Source organism: Caloenas nicobarica, chromosome Z (assembly GCF_036013445.1).
Source record: "Caloenas nicobarica isolate bCalNic1 chromosome Z, bCalNic1.hap1, whole genome shotgun sequence".
Taxonomy (NCBI): Eukaryota; Metazoa; Chordata; class Aves; order Columbiformes; family Columbidae; genus Caloenas; species Caloenas nicobarica.
In genome coordinates this window covers 21,880,350-21,907,962 of record NC_088284.1, presented here as the reverse complement: position 1 = coordinate 21,907,962, position 27,613 = coordinate 21,880,350, and the positions used below count along the sequence as shown (strand labels likewise).

At 34.8% G+C, this 27,613-nt stretch overlaps 1 protein-coding gene across 3 annotated transcripts in view; it reads left to right on the top strand.

The window, feature by feature from the left end:
- RICTOR (RPTOR independent companion of MTOR complex 2) overlaps positions 1–27,613 on the top strand; it is an 85,352-nt gene that overhangs the window by 31,379 nt on the left and 26,360 nt on the right. For all 3 annotated transcript variants that reach the window (XM_065655552.1, XM_065655551.1, XM_065655553.1), the window contains exons 5-22: positions 238–369; positions 1,381–1,444; positions 5,018–5,144; positions 6,110–6,279; positions 6,529–6,596; positions 7,564–7,631; positions 8,967–9,049; positions 9,698–9,785; positions 10,771–10,861; positions 10,994–11,060; positions 11,164–11,244; positions 13,055–13,155; positions 15,507–15,669; positions 16,064–16,165; positions 18,499–18,545; positions 20,671–20,806; positions 21,367–21,566; positions 22,331–22,457. In XM_065655552.1, the coding sequence (XP_065511624.1) occupies positions 238–369; positions 1,381–1,444; positions 5,018–5,144; positions 6,110–6,279; positions 6,529–6,596; positions 7,564–7,631; positions 8,967–9,049; positions 9,698–9,785; positions 10,771–10,861; positions 10,994–11,060; positions 11,164–11,244; positions 13,055–13,155; positions 15,507–15,669; positions 16,064–16,165; positions 18,499–18,545; positions 20,671–20,806; positions 21,367–21,566; positions 22,331–22,457 (1,915 nt within the window). The remainder of the gene's footprint in view (positions 1–237; positions 370–1,380; positions 1,445–5,017; positions 5,145–6,109; positions 6,280–6,528; positions 6,597–7,563; positions 7,632–8,966; positions 9,050–9,697; positions 9,786–10,770; positions 10,862–10,993; positions 11,061–11,163; positions 11,245–13,054; positions 13,156–15,506; positions 15,670–16,063; positions 16,166–18,498; positions 18,546–20,670; positions 20,807–21,366; positions 21,567–22,330; positions 22,458–27,613) is intronic.

Below are 27,613 nucleotides of genomic sequence, written 5' to 3'. Positions count from 1 at the left end.
AGATTAATGTCTATATCTGCTGGCAGGGTGAAGGTTTGCCTTCTAGGTTGTATGGGTGAGTATCTCGAAGACAGAAAATTAATACAGAATATTTATATTATTGATATTATTGTTGTCATTGTTGTTATTATTATTATCAGGCATGTTATTTTAAATGAGCAGGTAGTAGCTGTGTGTCAGATGGTGAAGTCTTACCTGCTGTTAAATAATCATTTGTCCCTCTTTTCTTTGTTGTAGTCTGAGGTTAGCTTTACTAAATGAAGCAAAAGAGGTGCGAGCAGCAGGATTGCGAGCCCTCCGCTATCTCATTCGAGACTCCAGTATTCTCCAGAAGGTGCTAAAGTTGAAAGTGGATTACTTGATAGCCAGGTAATTTTTGTCTTCCCTCTTGTTGTAAGTTGTACCATTGTAAACCACTTGCTTTTTCATAGTTGAGATATATGAGAAAGTGGGCTTTTTATCCGCTTACATGCTATGTAGTTTTATAGAAGCCATTTTTCTTCAATATGAATAACATCCTCTAAAAATAGAAGGATAATATATCACATGTGCTAATCCAAATAGAATTCTGTCCTAATGTTTGGTATACTGTGAATAATCTAAAAAAGTCTTAGTGTTTTTCAATCATAAATGCCATTAATCTGTGGTGTTATTAGAAGGTTGAAACAGCAGTAATTTTCATGTCTTAAGTTGTTTTACGTGAGTTGTTCTTATTCTTTGTATTATCCTAGTGCTTTGGAGCCTTTAGTGCAAAGTCAGGGCTAAAAAGCAGTTCATGCCCAAGAATTTGTAATCTAAGTATAACCCATGACATAACAGAATACCAAAGAACAAGCTAACAATGAGATAATAAGATCAGCATGATAAGTAGATCTAAATATTAGCATTTCCAGGGCTTCCTTTGTTAAAATCTTGTTGGATTTAATATACTGATACAGATGTATGTGTTTCTGTTTAGAAATATATACACATAGTCAGTTTTAGTATGCTGTTTAATTTCATTGGAGCAAAAGCCTTTTCTGATCTGAGAACATACACAAAACATGTTGATGTGAAACATTACAAATACTTTGTTTAGTCTCATTTGAAATGACAAATGCAGCTAGCTCACAAAATATTTTTTGAAGCTGTTTTGTCTTGCCATTGTATATTCAAGAATGTTCTAGTGATGTAATTATAACGAAGGTCACTGAAAAAATATAAATGAAGCTAATTGACCGATCATAATGAGTATGCTTGCTGAAAGGCAGAATTTTTAAACAGTCGTAATATTATTTTTCTTCTGTTTATTCAATTGTATAAATATTAACACAAGATGTTAACAGCTAAGGTGAAAGTTAGTGTTATTATAAACAACATGTGTTTTTTAACTTATTTTAGGTGCATTGACATACAGCAGAGTAACGAAGTAGAAAGAACACAAGCACTTCGATTAGTCAGAAAGGTAAAATCTAACTATATATGGTCTTACCAGCTATACCAATCAGCTATGTTGACTCCTGGTTTTCTCCATCAGAAGTGTTTTTTGCAGTCTCTAATACGTTACCTTACTTTATCAAGTGAGAAGAAATTGCAACTGATAATTCAAAGGAGAGAAGGAGGGGTAGTGCTGAGAATTGTTTTGATTTTAATCTGTTACCACTGAGAACCTTGGGTAGGCTAGAAAAATCCTGCTGATTTTCCTGCAATAGAGATCAAACTGGACAGGATTCGGGAAAAAAATACCAAACGATAAATGCAAGGGTATAAGAACCATATTATGAAGTTTCTTCTAATGATTTAACATTATTGTATAGTGTGGTGAAGCATCTGTGGACCAAGGATAGGAAAATTTCTGACATTTGAGAAATGAGGCAAATTGCCATTGCTGGAATAATCAGTTGAAGGAATGCTTCTAGCCTTGTCGCTTTATCCATAGAGGTCGATTCAATTCGTAGTTCTTTTCTCAGATACACAATAAGACGCAGATGGTCTGTGGTGGTTACAGTACTGTGTACTCATGGATATGAGATGTTTGAAGCTGTGGTAGCTGCATTTTAAAGTTTGTCTTATACACAGCTACTGAAGATGTTTTTTTCCAGGCAACGTACTATTCTGCCTCTGCGCTGGACCTTGCTGTTCTTTATTGTGCTCATATTCTTCTACTGAGCATCTTAGGAAAAACTACTGAGGACTTGAGTAAAGTTTTAAGTAGTTGGAAGCATTGTTTCACAGGAGCACCGTGTGTGTTTAATATGTTTTGTGTGGCTACCGGTAAAGTTAATACCTTTTTGGTGTCCTATCTGGGCTACAGCAGTTAAGTGTGTGTTGGCATAGAGGAATCAGTACTTCAACAATTCTCACACAAAATACTGTGACACACATCCTGAATGGCAAGTTCTATATTTTCAGTCTTCTTGTTACCTTCCTCTTGTCGTTTTCCCATCTCTCTTCATCTCCTTCTGTATCTCAGACTTCGTGGTTTGATACCAGGATTCCTGAAAGATTATATGAAGATCTAGAATGAAGGAATGTCAAAGAAAACAATGAGAATTAATTAATTTGTGTAGGAAATCATTTACTGTGAGCCATGGAAGAGCTTAACTGGGCCCCATAAGCATTACAGAACTATTGTTTTCAGTTTCAAAGTCTGGATGCAATTTTTTATTTAACCTCATCTTTGATAGCAAAAATGCTTATGTCAGAATACCATAGATACAAAACTTTAAAACATTCTCTCACTTTCTTTTCTTCCATTTCTTGGAATGGAATATTAATCCTGTTTCAAGAATTTTTTAAAGGTTCTTAATGATAAACTTTTTTAAAAAAAAGCGTAGGTTGAAGTGGTATAGGAAGAGAAAAGAAAAACGACTTCAAACCTTTTAAACTTGGTTTCTGATATTTTTTTTTTTTTGGAAGACTTTGAGTGCTTACATTCTCTTTTGGCTGTGATCACCTCTACAGTTCCTAGTAAAAGCTTTGCAATCTAGCAGTATCTTCAGGTGCGAAAAGTATGGCATAAAGTTGCTTCAGAAAGTGGGTTTTTTTTCATCTAACAGAAGCCAATAGGCAGGGTGTTTTATTCTAAAAGCAGAAGTCAGGATTAGGTTACAATATGAACCACTTTCCTCTTTTTTAAAGGAATCTTTAAAGACCAAATTCATAGTCTTATTTTGTCATAGCTGCTTTTAAAGTAGCCTTTCATCATTTGTCCTTGGTCTGTAGTGCTGCATTTCAATACCTAAGAATAGAATGAAGGCAAGTACAAAGGTTTGTATGTATTCTGCTGATGCACATGGAGTTGAATATTAAAAGAAATCTTTCCTTCTCATGTCTTAAAACCAAAGAAAACAATTAAGCAGAACAGCCTTAAGAGTCTGCTTGTGTCCTCACACTAATACATGTCAATATCGGTAAGAAAAAAGGTTATAATTTTGTAGAGTGGATTATTACACCCATTCTGTTGCTAATTGTTGTTACTTCATGCCATTGTAAAAGTGAAAGACCGCATGGGTGGGGAAGAGTTTGTGTTTTGTGTTGTTTGGTTTTGTTTTTTTTTTTTTTAGGGTCCTACCTTAAAGCTTCCTGTTTTGTGGGTGATAACGTGATGTGTAAAGAAATTCTCAAAAACACGTCTTAAAAATAAACTTGTTAAAGTGTTCAAATATATTTGTCATAATGGTTGATCTCATTTTAACGTCCTTTGCAAAGAGGGTAAAACAATTAATCTGTCTGAACAAATATCTAGAAGGCATCTAAAGGAGCTGTAAAACGAATATAGAACAAAACAATTTTTGAAAAACAATAAAGATAAACCTGCTTTTGTTGGAAACAAAGAGGATATTAAACAAAACCTTGGAAATCTAGCCTAAAGTTTTTAGATGTTTGATGCATATTGAGTAATTTTTTACATCTCACTTTTATTTGTTACTAGAAAAAAATGTGGCATGGTTGAGTGGACTAAAACAAATTATTGTTTTCTGTTTTTAAGCAGTCAGACAAAAAACCTACTTCTTCTTTACTAATACATCATCTAATCATGCTCATGTTCCATAGTATAGGGATATGTATATTTAAATTTTTCAAACTATGAAAAAACGTGAACAAACAGCTATTCAGCCTTTGGATTTAAAGCCTCATTTGGAGGAGGGTGAGGAGTGGTGTTATTGTTCTGGAGTGGGTTTTTTGCCTTGAATGTGTTCACGGGATCTTGGAGTTTAGTCTGGTGTGAATTCTGCTTGTCCTAAACTAGCAGCTGAGGATTTCTGTGGTGCAGGAGCTCTTCAGTAGCGTAAATGAGTATCGACTATTAAAATCTGTTCTTCTGTCTCAAATTTATTGCTTTGTTTTGTATTTGAAGAATGAGTTATTTAATGGATGCAGGTCTTGTTTTCATCTTTGCTTTTCAGTTTAGTGTGCTTAAGGAGTGTGTGTGGTTTGTGCCATAGCTATGTAACATGAAGTTGAACTACTCCACAGTTCTAAGAAGATCAGGTACTATGCAAGAGGACATAGGGGTGTTACTGACAGTTGCCTTTCAAATACTACAGCAGCTGCTTCTGTTGACTGACCTTTTTTGTACTCTGCAGCAATCTAAGGCTCTGTCTACAAAAGGGGAGATTTTAGCCTTGGCTAATTAAACAGTTGAATAGGTAGTGAAGAATCTGCTGCAATATGAATGAGTCTTTTAGAAGAGTTTGTAATCTACTGTTTGTCGTTGGATAGTATTCTTTCTTGATGAAGAAGTTCTGCAAAAATACATTAAAAAGGTAGCCATAATTCTCTCTGCAACAGTCATCTTTTTAACCCTTTCTTATTATGATAAAATAATAGAAAAAACTGAAGCGGGAAGAGAAAAGCAAATTTACAAACAAATTCCAAGAACAAAGTAAATAGTTTTGAGGATTTCCAATTATAACAAAGTATTATATGGAGTGGTCTGTCTGGTTCTGTCTAGGAAACAGAATGCTGGTGAATCTTTGAGTGTATTTAGAGAAATATGAAGAAACCAGAGCGCTTTTTCTTTCATTTTTGGCAGATGATCACTGTGAATGCTTCATTGTTCCCCAGCTCTATTACTAATTCTTTGATAGCAGTTGGAAATGATGGTCTTCAAGAAAGAGACAGGATGGTTCGAGCATGTATAGCCATTATCTGTGAACTAGGTAAGATAACTGAAAGCTAATTAAGGAAAAATTGACATGGTCGTCATCAGTTTTCTAAGAGATTCTCTTCTCTGGGTCATATTAAATAGATTGTATTCAAATAATTAAGAGTATTTGTTTAATAATTAATTAGATGTTAAATGTTCTTAATGTCGGTTTCCTGGATTTTAGTCATTAGTTTGATATAAAACAAAATCACTTTAGCTTGAAATCAAAATTTCTTAAGTGAAGTACCTGAAGATTTCAGGTGCTGTTTTTTCCTTAAACACTTGCCAAGTTTTGATTTACCTTCAAAATGTTTTCCTCCTGCAGTTGATGTTTCTAAAACTAATAAATTTGAAACGAGGAGAATTCCATACATGAGATGCTGACAAATGTACAAGAGTTCAGAGAACTACAAAGCATCTTCCTTTAAAAAAAATTTACAGTGGGTACTGTGGTTAGCTGGCTTCTGGAAGTCAGTATTTGTGTCCATGTAAAGGTTCTCTGGACAGTGGTTTATACTGACTCCAAATACTTGCACATGGGTGCTGATTTTTAAAGTTTTTTTAAAAAATCAATCAATGAGAACTTCAGTGTTTTCAAGATACAAATTTCTGTTTTAAATAAATAAATTATCTATTGCTCTTTTATATTCTAGTATAAATATTTAATCCATGTCAGTTCAGTGAAGCACAAAACCTTTTTGCCAGGAAATCCAGAAACTATAGTATGGAAACCTGGTTGGGAAGTTGTTGCACTGTGACTGACTGACTGACCAGTTTTTTTGTTCATGATAAATTAATCCAAAGTCTCAATTCATTGCTAATATCAGTCAGTTCCATCAAAAACTTTACACATGCCTCAGCAGTGTTCAGAAAGAAAAAGATACAGCTACTAAAGACAGGACATGTTTGTCAAATTGTAAGCCATGAAATGTTATCTTTCCTATCACTGGTCAAAGTGACATGTTTTTCTTTATTTAGCGCTTCAGAATCCTGAGGTGGTGGCTCTTCGGGGTGGTTTAAGTACCATCTTGAAAAACGTGATTGATTGTCAGCTAAGCCGAATAAATGAGGCTCTGATAACCACAGTTTTGCACCTCATTAATCATCCAAAGACCCGACAGTATGTGCGAGCAGATGTAGAATTAGAGGTAGGTTCAGTTTTACTTGTTTAGTGACAGAAACTAAACATTGTATTACTAATGAAAATGTTTAATTTTTGTCACAGATTTCACCCGCTGTGTTAGTGCAAAATGTTTAAAATGTAACATTTTAGGCTAAGAGCATAATGATTTATAAAGCTGGAATAACATGACAGATTGGAGTGGGACTGAGGAGAGGGCAAGACCCATTTACCTGTGTTCTCATGTGAAAGTAATGCATGTCTTTCTTTTGTTTAGCGAATTTTAGCTCCTTACACAGATTTTCACTACAGGCATAATCCAGACACAGCAGAAGGACAACTCAAGTAAGTGTTAGTGCTGCTACTTGTGCTACCAGTTGTGTTCATGGTATTGGAATTAAACCATTTTCAAAGTGAAAAACCAGTGAGCTAATACTAAGCTACTTGAAGTTGAATACAGTAGGTTAGAATGCAACCTTCTAAAATATTGTTAAGCATTTAAGATTTAAAAGGGCTCGTTTGGTCTGGAGAACAGAAGGTTGGGACTCATCTCCCACCCTCAATAGCAGCCTTTCTAATACCTATGAAGAAATGATAAAGAAGATATAGACAGAGCCACTCATGGTGGTGAATGGTGGGAGGAGAAGAAGCAACAGCAAGAAATTGAAATAAGAGAGGTTCTAACTTGATAGAAGGATGGAGCAGGGGGAGGGGTTTTCTGTGAGTCCAGTCAAGTGTTTAGAACAGGCTGTCCGGAGAGGTCCTTCATCCTTGATTGTTTCTAGGACCCAGCTGGATAAAGCCTTGAGTATAATATGGTCTGGTCTCATAGCTGACAACTTGTTTGTGCAGGAGTGTGGACTAGACACCTGTTGAGATTGCTTCCAACTTGAATTATTAATTATTAATATATTTTTATGGTCAAAAGGCATTAGATGATTAGGTCTGGGTAATGGAATAAGGTCCAAATCTTTAGGTGTCTGCTGTGAAGGTGCAGAATGATTCATCTGAACACATGTATGTGCTTAATTTGGGATGTTACCCTCTTACAATGGAAACTCTCCTGAAAAAGGAAAGTAACAATACTTTAGAAACCTAATCTTTGTGTGTGTGTTTATACGCATTGCACAGATGCATATACACATTACATATATGCATACGCACAAGACTTTTCTTACTCAGGATTCTATCCCACATGAGAAATCTCAGTTAACTGCTTTTTACTTGCTGTGTAACACCGTTACTGTTACACTATGTAAAACTGTTTTATAGTAAATTAACTGTATTGTGATATTTGCTGTTTTAATAACAGGGAGGACAGAGAAGCACGGTTCCTAGCTAGTAAAATGGGAATAGTGGCAGCATTTCGATCCTGGGCAGGTAAGATTTTTTCTTTCTTTGTTTGAAGTTGGATGACTGGATGGAGAGTTTTACTGTCTAGTATAAAAGAGCAGTTTGTTTAAACACATAATCTGTCTCATTTGATGTGTCTCAACTTCTGTCAATACATTATTCTTCAGAGCCAATGATTTCTATGTCAGTTATCCTTATGTGTGATCTTGTCATTAGAGATAAAATCGGGGTATGCAGCAATGACTGCGTGCACCCAGATCTATTCTTGCATTGCAACTGGGATGTGGTTACTACGCTCTTGGAAAAAAAGTTCTCTGAGGTGCACTATGGAACATATTTAAATGCCCGTGGTGTGTAAGTGACTATGAGCGCTTAAGTTTTTGTTTTGAAATTAAGGATTTTATTCAAGTTCATATAAAGTACATGTCATTAAAGAAAAACTTGTTAGCAAAAATAAATAAATCAGTAGTTAAGATTTTTCATCTTTTTGTAATTTTTAAAGAGTTATGGGTTGGATTTATTTGTAATATGTAAGACAGGTGTACAAACCTGCAATCTTTGTTCATTTTAAAGTTGCATTTTGGAGAAACTATTTTATTTTCTGGATAGTATGTTTCTGTAAATTTTAGTTTATTCTGTGAAGCAGGAAGAGAAATGTTCAAGGACATGGGCAAGGTTACTGTCTTTGCAGCCATATTTTTAACAAAGAGTGGTATAGTGTAACATTTAGAATCAGTTTAAAGATTTTCATTATTAATTTTGAAATATTAAGCTAATTGAGTAAAAATATGGGTTGCTCCTTTCACACTGTAAGAGAGGCTCCAAGATTTTATGCAAAGTTACATCTGCTGTGATGAAACTTCGGGAGATGAGCACTGGTCATTTGGGAAAACATAGTTCAAAATAGTGCACAGAGAATGTTATTCCAAGTATGTTTAAACTTGCTGTTTAGAATTCACCTGAGATTAAAAGAAACTGAATAATTTGTTAGGTTAGAATACAGCTTTTGATGGAGAAACTGCGCATGGTTCTGCCAAAATGATGCAGATCATTCAGTTTAATATTCATTCCTTATTGACAATTTCATCTTTTCTTTCTGCTGCTTGTTCCATATAAATGTTTTTGCAGATAGTTTGAAAGCACTGTTCATAGTAGAAAGGGCAAAAGTAGCTATAGTTCTGTGATTAGAAAGTTTTATTAGATATTAGTAATTGGAAAGGAGATAACATTATAAAGGTGAAAATATGTATGATTAGTAATTTTTATCATCTGTACTTGTACTCAAACTGGAAATCAAGTTTAACAATATGTCTATTTTTTTGTTTGGTGAAGGAATATCATTATGTGTTTAATGTTTTCTAGGTATTATCAGTCTGTGCAAACCTGGAAATTCTGGGATTCAGTCTCTTATTGGGGTACTCTGTATACCAAATATGGAAATACGGGTAGGTGGTAAATATTTAATAGCAATATAGGAATGATGTTGGATGTTACAGTTAATATATTCTTAACATATTAATGATTTAGTGGTTTAAACACAGATGCTAGTTATGAGACCACTACCTTTGAGTTTTTGACCCCTAAGTTCAAGTCTATAATTCCATTATAAAATTGCTGTGAGAATGGAAACGTACCCAGTGTGCCTGAGAGGAGAGAGTGACAGAAAGAAAAGTACATAGATTAATTTTTGCTTTTTTCACAAGTCAAAGCAAGTTCACAGTAGCTGCAGTTGCGAGTTTAAAGCGTAATAATCAGAACTGAATCAGAGAAAAATAGAAACGTTTCTTTCCAATCACCTACTAAAACAGTAAGTTGATGGTGGCAGCAGTAACTGTTCTAAAAATGTATAATCCAAGTAGCCCGGACTTCTGTAGAATTCATAGTGACAATAAGGCACAGTTCTAAAGCAAACGAGCCCATTTCCCTTCTCCAGATTATTTCAGTTCATGAAAATAAGCATGTTATCAAAAAAAGAAGCCCTGAAACAAAGACACCAGTTTTAGTGCTCTATAGAAATCTTCAATATTAATAGTGAACACAGGACAATTTTTGTAAACCTATAAAATTCATATTGTGTGGTGTTTTTTTTGTAGCGAGGTCTGCTTGAAGTTCTCTATGATATATTTCGCCTTCCTCTCCCTGTAATTGCAGAAGAATTTATTGAGGCACTTCTCAGTGTAGGTGAGTATGTACAACCTGTTGACATAAAAATTCTGTCTGTTAAGCTCTCCTGCAAATTTGAACCCTTCAGTGTTTCCTCCATATTGTAAATTACATCAGTATTAGCTGTTTCATTGCTGAATTCACTGAATGCTCTGAAGTCCCATTTAAAATGCTTTACCAGCTGTTAAGTGTTGCAAGTTTGATAGAAGAGCAGCAGTGGAGCATAATGGAGCATTTACACCAAAGACTGTAAACACATTACTACAAATTGGACTTCGTTGAAGTGTTAGAAGCATTAGTAATGTAACAGTGTTACTGAATTTTACAGAAAAAAAGTATTTTCTGTATATTGTGTATCTGCTAACTACCTTTACTGCACTTCAGCAGACCTTTACTTTTCCTGGACCAAGTGCATGCTTTTTCATGTCTTTATATTGAGCAGAATTAATCTTTTATCCGTAGAATTACTCCTTTGTAAACCCAGGAGTATTTTCTGCTTTGTCTCACAGTGCAAAAGTATGACCCCCAAAAGGAGCAAGTTTCAGCCTTTAATGTTCCAGCAATTATCTTCTCCAAACTCTGGTTATAAATGTTCTGTTGTGCAGTTGATTATAGAAGCTCAATCCTTGTTCCACGTTTATAAATAAATAAATCATTCTTTGTTGCAAACTTCATGCTTTGTGACCTATGGATGTACATTATAAAATGTTAAGTGTTGTGATATTTTCTGTTAAACAAGTTTAATGTGTTTATGAACTGGAAATGTCATTATTTTGGTTGATACTTACATACAGTCTTTTTCCTGGCATTGAAGTTAGCCTTGCTTTGTAAGGAATGTGGATTAGACGACTTGTTAGACACACCTTCTGACAAAATTTTCTATAATTTGAAACCTGAAATAACATTTGTTGGCAAGAACTATTACTTACCTACTGACAACCGTTAAAATAACACTGTGAAATCCAATGTTATAATGACCATTGTCCATATTTTCTTGTTCTAGATCCAAGCAGGTTTCAGGACTGCTGGAGACTTTCTGATGGCTTTGTAGCTGCTGAAGCTAAGACCATACTACCCCATCGAGCCAGGTCAAGGTGAGCATTTAATGAATTTAGTCTAAACCCTTGGTTTTGTTTTGTAGCATTGTTGACAAAATATTTCTTCTTTTGAGGACACAATAAGAAATGAACTTTCTTAACTGTTTCCATACTTTTTTTCCTACTTAGGCCTGATCTCATGGATAATTATTTGGCTTTAGTGCTCTCAGCTTTTATTACCAATGGACTTCTAGAGGTAACTACTGGCTCTATGTCTGAATAGATGCTTACTACTTTTTTCCTATAGACACTAAAATAAGATGTTACACATTAAATGATAATTTTTTGACTTTCTGAAGGGTCTGGTTGAAGTGATCACAAGTAGTGATGACCATGTATCTGTTAGAGCAACTATCCTTTTAGGAGAACTTTTGCACATGGTAAGTAAAACTTTTTGCTGAGATAAGTAGTATTGGTAGCTAGTTGTAAATAGATATTTCCTATTATAGCTTTGAATTTATGTTATGAATTTGGAACATCTACTTTTTATCAGAATAATGGATTAATTTACATCTTTTGGCACTTCATCTATTAAAAGCAGTTTGCATCAATAGGAAGGCCATTTAGAAAGTATTCAAAGTGCTAGGGCTTATGCTCAAAGGATAATCCCCAGCTCACAAAGTCTCATCAGTACACTTCCTCACCTCAGTAGCCAGTTGCATTTTCAAGCTGGAGTCCTGCAAATCCACCCATTACTGTGTTTGGGAAAAGAACCACTGCTGAATTTTGCTTTTCTTAGAATAACGGTAGCCCTCTGGCAGCATGTTTCAGCTTTTTGTCTCACAGGCTAGGCAGGTGAAACAATTTTCATGTTCAGCTTCATGTGGCTGGGACGCTTGATGTTATTCACTGAGGCAACTCCAGGTTGGCGGACTGCTCTTTCAGCACTGCTGTGGGTAGCCTCGCTACGGAGAAGCTGAAGGGACCTTGTTTCATTCCACTTCCCCTTACCTAATGTATCTTTTACAGTAGCTTCTCCCTCTTAACCTGAACTATTTTGATACAGAGATGATATTAGTGTATTTGTATACAATCCAGTGCTACCTTCAGCCTCCTGAGGAGCTGTGAGTCATATGTGAAGTGGTATGATTTACCTTTCTTGCAAAACAGGTTTTTTATTTTTTACGTCTTTCTATCGATGACAAGAATAGTGTATGCGGCAGAGCACTTTTGGACCCGTTTTCTTTTGGGTTTTTTTGATCTTATTTCCCAATAAACTACTTTATAAGAGATGGTGAGATTGTGAACTGTGACTTTGTCTTACAAAAATTAGAATATGACTTATCAGACATAGTATGCATCTTCAGACTGTTGACTCACTTCAGTGATGCTTAGTGCTCAAAAAAATATCACTATCTTCAGATACAGGATTGCTTATTACTACAGTGATTTATAACATTTCCGCGAAACAGCATGGGTCACAACTATAACCAATCTGTGCGTTAGTCTCTTCAGGGAATTGGTGGAATTTTTTGAGTATTCAGTCAGCTGTGTCATTTAAAAAGAGGAATCTGTAATAACAGATGCTATTTTTCTGGTTTCTGGAATACTTTTGAATGCAAGTGACTTAAGGAGATCTGGGTAGGCTGCAAAGCATAGGTATTTTCAGTTTTCTGAAGAGGTGGTTTGTTAGAGATGTCTCTATCAAAATACTGAACAAATATTTGTACTTTTATTAGTCTTAAGACATTGAGGTAATTTCTTTGTCTTAATTATTCTTCAATTTCCAAATATATTTTAAGAACTACCTATTTAAAAAAAAAAAAAAAATGTCTAGTAACTTTGGAAGTTATATTAGTTCATCAGATTGCGGGGGTGGGCAGAAACATTGGTAGTCGAAAGTTTTTAATAAAAATCATCAGCTTAAATTGTATCTCTGATTTTAGATTTTTTTAGTACTTTTATACACAACGTCACCACTGAAAAAAACACAAATGCAAACAATATATATTGGAAGGTTCTGAAATCTAAAGTTGTCTAAGTTACTTTCAATTATATTTCAGATTGATTAGTTTATGAAATATTCAAAATACTATGTGTAATTATTGCTCTATTTTGCAAAAGGTAGCTTTTTGTGATACATTTGTGAAAGTCTTGTGAAAAGTGGTAGATTCTTCAAATGTTGATCCTAAAGAGATGCATGAAAATGTTGTAATAAGTTACTCTAACTGGTCTTTTGTTGTTTTGTAGGCAAACACAATTCTTCCTCATTCTCACAGCCATCACCTGCACTGCTTACCAACGCTAATGAATATGGCAGCGTCTTTTGACATCCTGAAAGAGAAAAGACTGTAAGAATTCTAAGTTAATCTTAAATCTAATCTAATCTAAAAGTAATAAAATACTTTCATCTCCTTTTCTACTTATAGTTGAGTGAAAACCTACATGCGAAGTTTTCTGGTGGCCAAAACCACTGCTATCTTTATTTAAAAGCAGACGCATGTAGAAATGCTCTGTCACATTACTAAGGAAATAGTTTCCAGTGCATGATTCCAGAAGTGTTTACAATAACAATTTAGAAATTCAGAAAGAAAGTTTTGGTAGTAGATTTCAGAACATTTGCATAGATTGCAAGATTTTTACACAGAATTTTTCTTAAAAGAACTCTAAGGCACTGTTTGGCCAAACAGTATCTGAGATGTGTTCTATGTGTTTGACCTCTCCATTGTTTCACACTTATTCTTTGGCATTTTCATACAATTAAGCTTTCAAAACTAAAAAGGGCCATACCATTTTTTTTTTCTTCTGTTGTTGTTTATCTGTGGATAATTAAACAGTAATAGACCACGTTAAAACTTTCTGGTGCTTTTGTTTCAAGTTGCACTGATATTTTTTCAGTTCCTTTTAGTTCCATGAAGTATGAGAATGTATGAACACAAATTTTAAATTTAGTGCAGTGTTCTGCAGTGGCATGCGGTTAAGCGATATTAGGGAACTGTGACCCTCATGATGCCAATCAAATGAGGTATATTTAGGGATCTGACTTGAAAAAAAATGCTTATAGAAGCCTTTTCTTCCTCTTCGAACAAGAAGCACCTGAATTTTGCAATTGTAAAAACCTATGGGCTTATATATTTTACTGATTTTTAGGTTTTTTTAGAATTTCTCTGTACATCTACTAATCTTGCAATGTAACCTCTGAAGTGATATGTCATAAAATACCATCTCCTAGGCACTTCACACTATTTAAATCTCCAGAAAAAAGTCAAATAATTTGACAGATTCTCATGTCTTTAATATGTATTTCTGTAACTCAGTGTTCTTACTTGCCTTTCTTCTTTGTAGAAGACCATTTAAATTGAGTGTGTTGGTTTTTTTCCTAAAAATAAATTATGGGAAATGTTTTTGTTAATTACTATTGCCATTCCTAATCTGCCTTGTCCAATAAGTATTCTGGTAAATATATCATAACTTTGTATTTTGTCTTTCATTGTGTTGTCAGTGATAAATTACAGAAGCTTTCTGAACTGCTACTGTGAAATTAAAAATGCTGCTTGTAGCGTGCTTCCAAGAAACACAGTGCTCTTCTGCTTTTTAGTTTTGCAGATTTGTTTTTATATGTCAGTTGAAGATATATTATTAATAAAACACAGATATTTTTCAAAAAAAGGCATATCTGAAACTCCATCACAGAATATTTCACTTGTTCAGCACTGTGGGAGAAGAGGAAGGATGAAGGGCAGAAGGGATACATTTTTGGTTTACTTGCAGTTTTTTTGCTTTTTGGCATTTGTAAACATACCTGATAGAGAAGTAAGAAGACTCCTTTTTCTTGGAAGAAGGTGATTTTATAGAAGTATTTCTTTTTTTATTTGGGGGTCTTGATTTTCGTCAATAGGCAGTGTTGTTTCATACTCTGAAAAGCTCTAAGCCCTGTTATGGATTAAAGATACATAATTTATAGAAGTGGCCAAATTCAAAGGTATTTGTTTGTTTGAAGATGATATAAAAACACCCTCCTACCCTATGAGAATTTTTGTTTATGGGGAAGAAAGGTAGACTTACCACCGCAGTTTTAGACTTCCTTATTTTATTTGGTCAGCTGGGTTTTTTCTGCTACCACAATTTTGTAGTTAACTGTTTCTGCCCTGGTGAAATGTTATTTCTGTCACTTCTTGTCTTTTCCCTTAAAACTTGTTACATGCTGCTGCTGAGCTGTTTAGACATGAAGAGCAGGAAAATCCTACCGATACTTCTGCAACCGTCTGGGGAAAAAAAAAAAGGGAGAATTTAAAAGAAATACTTTGTTAGTCAAAGTTGTAACTAGCCCCCTCAACTCTCAGCTTTACTGCAGAACGTTGATATGCTGTGACATGTCACAATATTTTAACAACTTTAAACTTTACAATATCTTCTGTGAACTATGATAGACACCACTAATTCCAGAATAGAAGAAAATGTATCAGTAAGGCTCGTTCTTCAGTGCTAGAAATTGTGAAAGATAATTTTCTGTATAATTTCAATACAAGACTGAGGCCTAAGGAAGTACAAAAACACATATCAAGAAACTTATTTTTATTTGCTTCGGAATTGTTGGTCAATTCTTTCTTGAGCTATCTTTATTTAAGTAAGATAAAGCAGTAGTGTTATTTAGTTGGATAATAAATGACAAATACTGATTATAGTGTTTTCTTTGCCTCAGACGAGCAAGTGCCGCACTCAACTGCTTAAAACGTTTTCATGAGATGAAGAAAAGAGGACCTAAACCGTACAGCCTCCATTTAGATCATATTATTCAGAAAGCAATCTCAACCCACCAAAAAAGAGATCAGTACCGTGTGCAGAAAGACATCTTTATTTTAAAGGTATTACCATTATTGATTTTTAAAAGCTGAATTTGACTTTGTATTTTGGAGGCTTAGATCCCACCTCTCAAGCTTCACTCTCTCGTTTAATTCAGAACCCCTTATGTGATATCTTTGTAGTATTTTTTCATTTAATTTGTCTTGTAGGTACTTGTAGATGCTATGTTGAATTTGTAGAAATTAAGAAGTGAAATTACAATAATTTTTAATGTTTTTTAGGATCAATTGTGGCCACTTACTATTACATTCTTAATGCAGTGCTATAACCATGGAAGTTACTGTGGAGCATAGCCCTTTTAATGATTGTTACATGAATAGTGAGTATATAATGTGACAGGACTGAAGAAAAATGGTGCAAGGAAACTTACTGTAGTTTTTCATGTCTGTTTTCCAGGATACAGAAGAAGCACTTGTAATGAATCTTCGAGACAGCCAGGTTCTCAATCATAAAGAGAACCTTGACTGGAATTGGAATCTCATAGGGACCATACTGAAGGTGAGCTTAAAAAGGGTGTGATACTATTTTTATGAAATAGCGTGAAAAAAAGTCTTCATTTCACATGTGAGCTTTGACTTTCTAATATTAATTCTCTACTATGTCCCATAATCTGTTTTATTTCAGAAAATTAGGGTCTCATGGGTTTGATCAGTGCTGATATAGTCTTTGTACACAACCCTTAAACTATATGCAAAAATACACTACGGTTAAATTGACAAATTTCTTAATAAGCATGTATTAAATTTTATATCATTTTATTTATATATAAATAGACTACAGAATTTGTTATAATGACTTTAAAGTTGCTAATACTTCAGACTTCAGTGCAAACTACAGGGATACCTCATTCATTATATAACATGAGCTGGAGGTGGGTTATAGATCAAACTTCAGATGCTTAGATTGAGCTACATATGAAAACTTCAGTAGTATGCAATCTCATTGTGCCTTTTGAACTAATACAAATATGCCCATAACCTCAAGTTCAATACAAAATTAATTTGTTTTTACAAAATGAAGTATCTCTGGCAAGGAGGGTATTATCTTAAATATAATGTCTCTCTCTTTTTAAGCAGAAAACTTACTTTCTTGGAGTAAGACATCTTTCTGAAGGAGTACTCAGTATAGCCTTCAAACCAAAATAGGTCCAGTCATTCTGTGCATCAAAGCCATCCTATTGTTATCCTCAAGTAATGTTTTCTTACTGTTGTCTTTACTCTGTTATAAAGATGGTGAAAGTACAAAAAAAGGGTTAATGGTGATAATCATAATCAAGATTACATTAAAAAAAAAAAAGGAACTAATTCTCTGTGTGTTTTTTCAGGGACTTAAACTTGAGAGGGCAAGAATCTGTCTGGTATAAAGACCTGAATATGTATATGACAGTTGCTTTGCTCCACCAAATGTCACTGTTTACAGGCTTTTTACTGCAATTAGTAGATTTAGTAGATATGATTATTAATCATAGATATTTTACCTTTGATTCAGCATAAAGATATTATGAAGAAACTGTTTTTCAGAATCTCGCTGTTAATTAGTCTGTGTAGTACTTTGACAATGGAGATTTTATGTAGTTGATCATTAAGGTGTTGAGGTTTTTTTAACCTGAAATTTAGGTCAAACCATCGGTTTCACTGCTGTCTCAAACCTCCCCAACAGTATATTTTTCTAGTGTCCTGTCAAAGAGTTGCCAATATCTCAAAATCAGAGACTTCTGTCTTTCAGAATGGGAAGTTTCTGTGTTTTCTGTTTTAATTCTAGCCACTTCTGTTCCTGTTAAACTGCACAACACCAGCATAAACTAAAATAATGTTGTCAGAGTCGTCCATCTTTAATCCTTGAATGAGCAGGATCCTGATTCCACTGTTTGGACTTCTCTATCTCATGTGGTTGCCCACCTCCCTTGTGTCTCTCTCACAGCTGTGGAGCATCAGCTTTCTACCCACTGTACCACCACCTGTATCTCCTGTGGTCCCTTACTGCCTTTTTTACTTGCTCAGCTTGTTGTCTAACCTGCTAAAAGAGCAGCAAAAGTGGCAGTGGTCTGTCTTTTGACAATAGAGCTTCATACTTATCTGGCAATGTGGGTTCAATGTTACTAGGGTAGTCAGTTTTACTAATTATTATCTAGTGCACTGTATGTCTGAATACTAATATAACAATTGGAAATATAGAGTCGTATCACTTAGGTACGAAAAGAAAATGCTTGATGCACTTGTTTCCATATCTTCCAAGAAAACACTAGTAGCAACAAAAATAAGTCTGAAACCATAGATACAACAGATGGCTGTAAAAACAGAGGCATGTATAGTAGGAAGAAAGGATAGCTCCAGAGGAGAGTATTAGGACTTCATGTGGTCCTTTTCAAAACATTTTACAAAGTACAAACAGAGGAGTTTAAATACCATTTTAATAAGCAGTATTTAATTGAGCTATAACAAAATAATTATTGCTTTTTAGACAAATCTGATAAATAGTGAAAATAACAAAAGTTTTCCCTATTATGCATATCAAAATCTATTATTTGCAGAGAAGAAACTGAGCAAAATTATTTATTTTTCATTAGCATGTCACAGTTTGCTGTTTTCATACTTGTACACATAGCATGTGCCTGACACTCCTCCCTGACCTCTAAAAAAATAAAAAAATTAGCAGTTCCTGGAGCAAGAAGCGTGGGCTTTTCAATAAGATAATGGGTTTTTATAGGTAACATAAGATGCAGGAAAACTTAATTATGTAAATATAAATGTAATAGAAATGAGTAAATTTTAGTGACTTACTAAGAACTGATGTACAAGTTTCATATAATGTTATATTTGCTGTTTTTCTAGTGGCCAAATGTAAATCTGAGGAACTATAAAGATGAACAATTGCACAGGTATGTAAAAAATTATGTAGACTTCCTCTGAATAAATAAATTTTGAAAGACTGTTTTTTAATAGTGCAATAAACTATTCCTTGGATATGTAACGTTACTAAAACTTAATCTATAGATAAGCAGCAAAAGATGAAAATTTTGATAATTAGGTTGCAATATTTGCTTTAAATAAACAAGTCTTTAAGCTTTAGTAGTTTATTTCTGTGCACAACTACCTTATACATTTATTCCCTCAACAAAAATCATGGAAGCTTTGCAAACACCCTGTTTCATTTTAAACCTAGAAGTATTGCCTCTTTGATATTTCATGCATTAGTGTTTGATGGCAGCACTTGAAGTTTGACAGGTCTGCAGTTGTACAATTATAGCTTTCATCAAAAATTAAGAGGAAGTTATTTCTACTTGCTATTAATGGCAAGGGAAGCGTGTGTGATGTAAAAAAAAAACCCAACAGTGTATCTTCGGTTCCTCTCGTGTCTGGCATTAAGACATTTTTGTTACTTTTGCGTATGTGTGGTAATAGTGTTACTAATTAGTTCTTGGATGCCCCTATTAACATACATTTCAGAAACTGGTTTGATTAAATTATTTTGAAGAGTAGTTCTGTATTTTTAGACATGGAAAGCAAGTTCTGCATGCATTAGAGGAAAAACCTAAAGCTAAATCATATCCTGAATGGCTTACACTGCTCCGTTTAAAATTTTTACTAAAAAGTGATCAGACTACTTTTAGATAGTGTTCCAAGTATAAATGGTAGTGCCATTGTAATCATAGCCATAATTTAATTTTGTATTTATATTTTTTCTATGTGGCGGTGGTTTTTTTCTTTCCTAAACATTAGTTGCTAATGTGTACTTGGTTGTGACACCTACACCCACCCCTCTACCAACCTACCTGGGACAGTGTTATGGTTCTGTGGTTCTGTGCTGCACCCAAGTATTGTTCAGTGCCTAAGTAATGTGATACCAAATGAAGAGAAAATCTAGGATTGAGTTAGTCTAAAACATCTACAGTTGGTTGACCTTTTCTGCAGTATTGTGGGTTAGATGCTTTAATGGCTTTAAAATGCCATTGCTTTTGTTTAATTGTAATAAATTAGGCCCCAAATCTCTCTAGTTTCACTGCTGATCTTAAAAAAACATTTTAGCCACTTAGTTTTCGAAGTGTGAAATACCTTTATTTGTCCTTCCATATGTTCTTTTATGTGTATATACACATGTACGTGTATATACACGCATATACACACACTTAAGTAGGCACATATATACACACACATATAAATGTGTGTTAATATATATATTTATTGCTAATAACCCAGGATAAAATACATTTCATTTGACAAAATTTGAAGAAACCCTCACATTTCCTGTATAACTGGTCCTGTGTTTGGAATTGGGAATAGTGGCTTACTCTCCACTTTAACTAAAAGGGCAGTGCTTTAGTTAAGTTTTCTTAATGCTTGACATATATACCTCCAGACAGAACACTGTGTTACTTTAAAGCACAAATGCGTGTTTGTTCTTTTGACTAAGAATTGGCGAGGGTAAGCTCTTTGCTGAAGATTTATTCCTGCCACGCAAAACTCAAAACTATATTGCTCACTATAATTTTAAGAAGTCTTGAGTAAGAGTCTGTGTTTGCAATCAGTTTGTTATGCTTCAGAAATGCTTAGGTGGTGAGGTGAGGTGAATGAAAATACTGTTGCTGAATAAATGCCGCCTTTTCTTGGCAGAACACAAAAATGTATTTTTCACGATAGTGTTATCTATTATATCTAAATAAAACTTCTGTCATGGATTCTTTTTTAGCTCTGTAAGTCTAGATGTTATAGTCTTTTAAAGTTACCACGGGATAAATTACAGCGTAATAAATTATAAGCATGACAATGAGAAGGAAGTGATGGCTTCTAAGAGCATAGAAGTTTTGAGTTCCTTTGCTTATTTTAAGTCATGGCATAGAAAACCCTTTGCAACACACGGTACACATGCATCTCCGAAATTGTGTCTGGATAGACTCATTACTGCTGTGTGCTACTCTTTTAATAACTTTTTATTGCCAATAAGCTACTTTAGTGATAACTGTCCTTGTCATACTGAAATATAGCAAATTATTTTACTTTCCATAGGTTTGTAAGGAGACTGCTGTATTTTTACAAGCCTAGCAGTAAACTGTATGCCAACCTGGATCTGGATTATGCCAAGGCTAAGCAACTCACTGTGGTGGGTTGTCAGTTTACTGAATTTCTTCTTGAATCAGAAGAGGTAAGCAATTTTCAGCTACAAGAGTGGAGGTAGAATTAGTAGTGCTGCTGCATGCCACTTAGAGGAAAAACTATAATTTTAGTAAAGACTTCTGTAGACTTTTGCTGTTAAATCTAAAATGATCAGTGTAATAAAGAAATAGAACTTACAATTTTGAATTGTCCAGGTGAGACACTGAGGAAGATGACTATGTTTAAGTAGAAGTTTTATTAAATGCAACTTAGACCCTAGAGGTTTTTTTTAATTTTTGCTATATATATCTTTCTTTACTTCCTTTCTTCTTGTGTGCTAAAGACTTCTGTGCCTCAGGCTAGAGGAAAATGTCATTGAACAATCATTTTCTTGGAAAGAATATAATTGGTCCTAAGATGTCTCTAAGATAAACTTTTATTTGCCTTGAATGTTTTTCTTTAGTCTGAATTGTGTTTCCCAGCCAGCATTTCTCTTCTCTGTCTGTGTTGTGTTTCTATATTTTAAGAAATTTAAAATTATGTATTTCACTAAAGAACAGAGTCCCAGTTCCGTTACTAGTAAATGCTATTACTCTTTTGTTTTTTTAGGATGGACAAGGTTACCTGGAGGAATTGGTTAAAGATATTGTACATTGGCTCAACTTTTCATCAGGAATGAAACCTGAACGTAGTCTTCAAAATAATGGGTTACTAAATACCCTTAGCCAGCACTACTTTTTGTTTTTTGGTACTCTCTCTTGTCACCCTCACGGAGTGAAAATGCTTGAAAAATGTAATGTGTTTCAGTGGTGAGTGGTTTTTATTCTGTTTGAACTGTTTTTACAGGTTAAATAATATTGAAAATTGTAAACTGTGCATGAGGACTACTGCCTGTAAAGCTGAAAACTTTAAAGTTCTTTTGATTTACCTACAAATAAAGATCCCCAGATGTGAGGATTTTCAGTGTTCTGTTTAAGAAGAGGTCTTTTGGTCCATAATCACTGAACAGCAATCAAATAAACTTAAATTCCTTTGGGAGTAAGTTGGCCAGTAACTAATACCAGTTTATTTTAAATATAGTAAAATTTAAATGAAAATTAAGGTGTTTTGATGTACTCTTTTTTAATTTAAGTTGTCTTCATTGATTATTTACTGGCTTCAGGAAACTTGTTTTACAATAAAATCTAGACAAGTAGTAAGACTCACCTTATGGCAAGCTTTATACACAATGTTTTACAGTGAGGAATTGTTCAGAGCTTCATGAACATTGATTTTTGTACTCATAATCACTAATTAAAGTATGCTCAGAAAGTTATTACAGAGTAATTATAAAAAATGTTTATTTGGGGTTTTTTCCCCTTGCAGTTTAGTGCCTTATTTGGTCCTCATTTGACTCTTAACAGCTGTAACAGTTTAAAGTTACTCCATTTCATATGAGAACTTCCTTTGTATTGTGTGTTCATAGAAATGATAGTCTATTTCAAAGACTTTATTCAATCAATAATTTAAAATTAATAAATTAGTTTGAATGCATTCAAATACTAATTGTTTTTTCTCATCTCCCATCCCCCAGTCTTCTTAATCTTTGTTCTTTAAAGAACCAGGATCACTTGTTAAAATTGACTGTTTCGAGTTTGGATTACAGCAGAGATGGGCTAGCAAGAGTCATCCTTTCTAAAATCCTGACAGCAGCTACTGATGTAAGTTTGATTTAACTTATTTTCCACTGTTATTTGCCACTAAACATTTATTTTGTTATTCCAAGTGTGTGACTTTATTTTTAAGCTAAACTAGAAAGATTTTTACTTTTGTATTCAGAGAAATGAAACTCCTGCTCATGTAGCTTTTGGATTTGCTGTGTACTTCGCACTGTATATTGTACTTGCGCTCAAGAAATTAAGTCATTCAAAGAGGGGTTTATCTCCTGTATGAATGGGGTTAAAATCTTTAAATGCATAAAGCAAATGTAACATTATTGTCTACATCAGTGGATATCCTAAAATAATCATGAAGGCATTGTTTTCACAAACGTTTTTCTAGGATTGTATTTCTAGGATTAAAAACAGGTTAACCTTCCAGTGGTAGATAGTGTTTTGATAATGAGTGAGGTTATACTGGTGGAACTGAGTAGAAACTATAGCTCCCGGAAATGGGCATTGGGATTTGTACTTCTGAATCAAAGAAAGCAAGTGGAAATAAAACCCAGACTTCTGTAGACTTGGGAAAGGAAGCTCTTGAACTTTTAAGAAAAGATAAATCAATCACATGTAGCATAGTAGACAAGCAAGCATTGATGTCAGGGAAATTACAATTAGTAAGTTGAAATCTAACTAGGAAAGAATTTCCATTACATCAGGGAGAGCTATTCCTGTGTCACCTGGAGAGGCCAAAATATTCTAGAGTTGATAGAAGAGGCAGTAAGGTATATGCCAGCTTTAAGTGTCTTTCGCTGTATTTTGGAAGAGAGGGAAAGAAAGAAACAAATGGAGGATATTTATCTGAGACTATCAGAGTTGAGTCTGAAAGTAATGAAGATGGTTGAGGTTGAAGGAATGACTCATTGAAACAAGAGGTTGAAGCTCCCTACTGAATAATTTCAAAGTAATCTTTCAATGAAGTGGTGACTTCGATATCCTTTCTCCAAAATTGTTTTATGACTAGTCTGAGCAAGAAAACAGAAACTAGAATGTTGTGAGGACACATGCCTGTGTCTTTATTAGACTCCTAAGCTCCTGCTAGATGCCTGTCAATTAAGAAAAATTCAGACTATGGAACTTCGCTTAGCTGTTTCTGTTGAGATTTTGTGTCAAGGGGTACTGCCCCCTCCACGTCTTCCCAGCTATTTTTACCTCCTAAAAAGAGGTAATACATGAGGGAAGGGCACTCCCGCATTTCAGTTTCTTCCAAATGCAGCTAGTTAACAACTAGAAAAAAAGTCCAGCCATGCTGTCACAATCTCTTCAACAAAATATACAGTTAACTAATAATCTGAAGTCTTTTATTGTGAATTAGTGTTTGTGGTTTAGATTTTGGAAAAGTTTTCTTGATTCTCATACCTGAGGTATGAAGAAATAAATTCAATTTTGAGAGAGATACTTCCGAATGTTTTCAAGCATACAGTGCTTGAAAGCACCAGAAGCTTTATGTAAGTAGGAGTGAGTTGATCTCCTTCTGAGTGAATACTCAGAGCTACTTTTCTACTTTTTTTTTTTTTTTTTTTTTTCCCAATCTTAGCTGGCAGGGCGAGGAAGGAAGCCAAAACCAGAATGTATTCAACACTGATACAGGTGTCACTAGCTGTAAGCAAACTGGCTTGAAGTGGGATGCTGATACTGTCTGAACATACTGTCCCAAGCACATACAAAGCCAAAAGGCAGTTGAGAGTTACTGCTACTCTTAGTGATAATAACTAAAAATACAATATCCATCTATTTCTAATTCAGCTTAATGAACAACAGGTAGTAAATACGTCTTGTACTTTGGCCATGAAGAGGATAGACATCACTCTTTGCCACCTTAGATATTAAGAAAGATTGTAGAGCTCCCAGTTTTATCCATTTCAATTCTGGTCTGTTTGGGATTGTGAAAACTATTAGAGATCATGATCTGATCACTTGCATTACCTTGACTATTTAATGCCAGTCCTGGGCAGATGTTGAAGTAGAACTCCTTGGAGAAAGCTAAGAGACATTCTACAGGCTCAGAAACTTAAGAATGCAAATTTTGGAGCTCAAACCTAAAAACTTAGTTTTAAAATTAGAGATATTTCTTGCCAGATACCCTCTCACATCCGTGATGTTTTAAGGTTTCAGCCTATGTTAGTAGCCTGTGGCTACTGAGTTCTAATGCTTCCATTTTCCAGTCTCACAGTGATGTGTGAATCTAGCAACTTTGTCTAGGGAAACAGCAGAGAATAAGTAACTGTCTGTTTCTGGCAGTCTCCTAAAACGTGAAAGAATAGAAATTATTAGGATGTATCTCCTCAGCTGTGGAGCACTGACATACTCTATAAGTAAAAGTGTAACCTCTCTCATATGTGCACAATGTGGGTCAATACTCCTTCACGTCAGAGCTAGGTGTGCATTCAGGTATAGCAAGTTTCCAACCATAGTGATCTCCAGGCAAGTTCATAGCTGAGATGTGTTGTGACTTAAATTCTGTTATTTAGAGTTCAGAGTTGCACTGGGTGAGACCGTACCTTGATTTTTGTATACTTTAATACCATGAGAATCCTTTCAATATTTTCTTCAAACAAACAAACCAACACAAAAACCCTCACACATTTAAGAAATATGACAAAAAATAGATCTTGTTTGTTCAGCACAGATGCAAATGTATCTCTTACTGTCAGGATACTAAAAAAAAGGACTGTATGAACCTCTTGAATAGAGTCTGACTTCCTTTGTGAAATACATTGAACACTGAGGGATGGATAAAACTACTTCAGGGTGTTGTGTTTCCTGAATTAGTTGACCTGCTTGGAATGCTTGGAATTCATAGGGAAATATTTGTGTATTTCATCTAAAAGAGGAAAATCACAGATAGAATGGACTGTCTTGGCCAGCAGAAATGGGTCTACATTTGCATCATCCACAGATGATTTCACACTTGGATAAAATTTATTTACTTCCTTAAGTTCATTTCCCGTTCTACTGTGTGGCCAACTGCGTCGTTCTTATGGTGGAAACAGAACTGATGGGATTTTGAAGAGAAAATTTCACTGAGTACTGATTGACAAAAAGTCAAAACATTGACTTGTTGAAGAAACCTTTGTCGATGCTTGGTGTACACAATATTGCGAATATCATCTCTTGGACAAAATGCTTGTCTTCAGTGTTTTTGGTGTTTACGCTCCCAATAGAAGATCAAAGTGTAAAAAGCTAATCCAAAGGATAAAACCTTTTGATTATTCTGGTATTAACTGTATCCATAGTGGTATAAGTGATATTTTTTAACCACTGCAATTGGCAAAACCACAGATCTCTTTCAGAAATTAAAATATTCCTGTGATGTGGAAATAGTTGTCAATTCCAAGAGAATAAGATACCTGAAAGAATATGGAAATACTGAACTGACAGGTATTTGCATGGGCCGTTCCATTGACTTATGAGTAGTTTGGAAATACCTCTGTTGAGATGTTAAGAGAAGTTGTCTCCTATTTTCTGGGTTTTACCGTCTGGAGTTCTGAAACAGAAGCATTGTCAACAGCAAAAGAAAATTTACTCCTTTGTATTTAGCAAGGGTGATAGAAAAAAATTGATGACGCTTGGCACAGTTTATACCACTCACTGCTCTGTCCCGTAAGGAGAATATATTTTTAAATATTACCAGAACTGATGTTTTGTCGCCTCGGACAAGTTAAAATGGAAGTTCAATTCAAATAAGGCATTTACAAGCCTTTCCCTCTTCCCTTTTCAAGAACTTCCAATGAGGACCTTGTAGAATGAGTGGAGCCTCTATAGTAAGGCTCTGGAAGGGTTTGTATTAATTCATAGTCTAGAAGACAAATTGTGATTTTGATTATTGTGATTGTGACTGATGCTACCTCTGGCTTCTACATTCTATTTAAAAGCGATAAAAATGTATGAAACTGGACATAATTTCTGAAAAGCTGTGTTTTGTAAGGGAGAAGGACCATCTCCAGTAAGGCATCTTCCCTTCAGAAATTTTAATTTCCTGCAACATTAATTAATGAAATACTTTATCTGTTTATTTTGAAAGCCGAAGATGCTGCTCTTTTATTTAACTGATGTTATAGCCCTGTACACCTTTTGAAGCTACCCAGAGTTGTGAAGCAGGTTTGTTAAGCCATTTGCTAATGAGTGTCTCTGAACACGGAAATCTAATTTCTGTAGCCAGCTTAGCGTTAGAAGGCGAGGGTAGCATTTTGGGGTGACTGTATACAATGAAAACATTTGCAGACTAATATCCTTGCAGATCAGTCGAGGAGAAGCACATCTTAACCTACTTCCAGATTTGCTTTGGTCATTCATGCTAAAGGAAATTAATACTGCCTCAGCTGCCTTTCTGCCAGTTCATGGTAGGAACGTAAGAGAGTAGCCAGTGTGTTGTCAAGTGCTGTAGTTCATGACCTAAAATTTTACCTTCATAGGTGGGTAAGGGGTAAACTTTTCCTACCTCTGCTGGTAGGTATGCTGAGCTGTATGTAATCAAATGAGCATGGTGACCTCTGACTTGCTTCTTCACTTCTAGGGGTCTCAAAAGCCATTAACAGTAGAAGTGAGAATCCTCTGACAGATTTAGTGCAAGAGTTTGTCTGTATTTTTCGTGTGGTTCGTGCGTGAGGGAAAGAGGGGAATGTCTGTTCCGTCAGCTATCTTCTACACTGGTTTTCATATCAGTTCTTATCAAAAGTAAAAACATTCCAGGATTTTGCTTCACCTGGAAGAGCAAAGCTGGGCTTTCCTCCTCTGAGCTGGGAAATGCATATAAGTAATCTTGCTGCACAAAGTTGTGGTCCCACTTGAAGACTTTAGGACTGTTGGAAATGCATGCCGTGGTTTTGCAGCCCCAGGCTTGAGGTTTGAACATCTTAGTCTGTTGAGCTATTCCTTGTTGTAAAGACCCTTTTCCATACATGCAATTTCTTGAAACCTTGCTCTGCTGTTCTTCACACGTTTTCAACTGTTCTTTTTTTTTCTGACGATGATAGGAAAACCAGAACTGTACTCATTGTCCAAGATATCAACATCCAGTGGATTTACCTAGTGGCAATGCTGATGCATTTTGTTCAGTTTACTTTCAGTGGTTTTGCTTGCCATTGAACTTCTCTCTAACACTTCCATGAAACTAATATTAGCCCCAAGATCTTTTTCCCTGTGTAAAGCTAGGATTA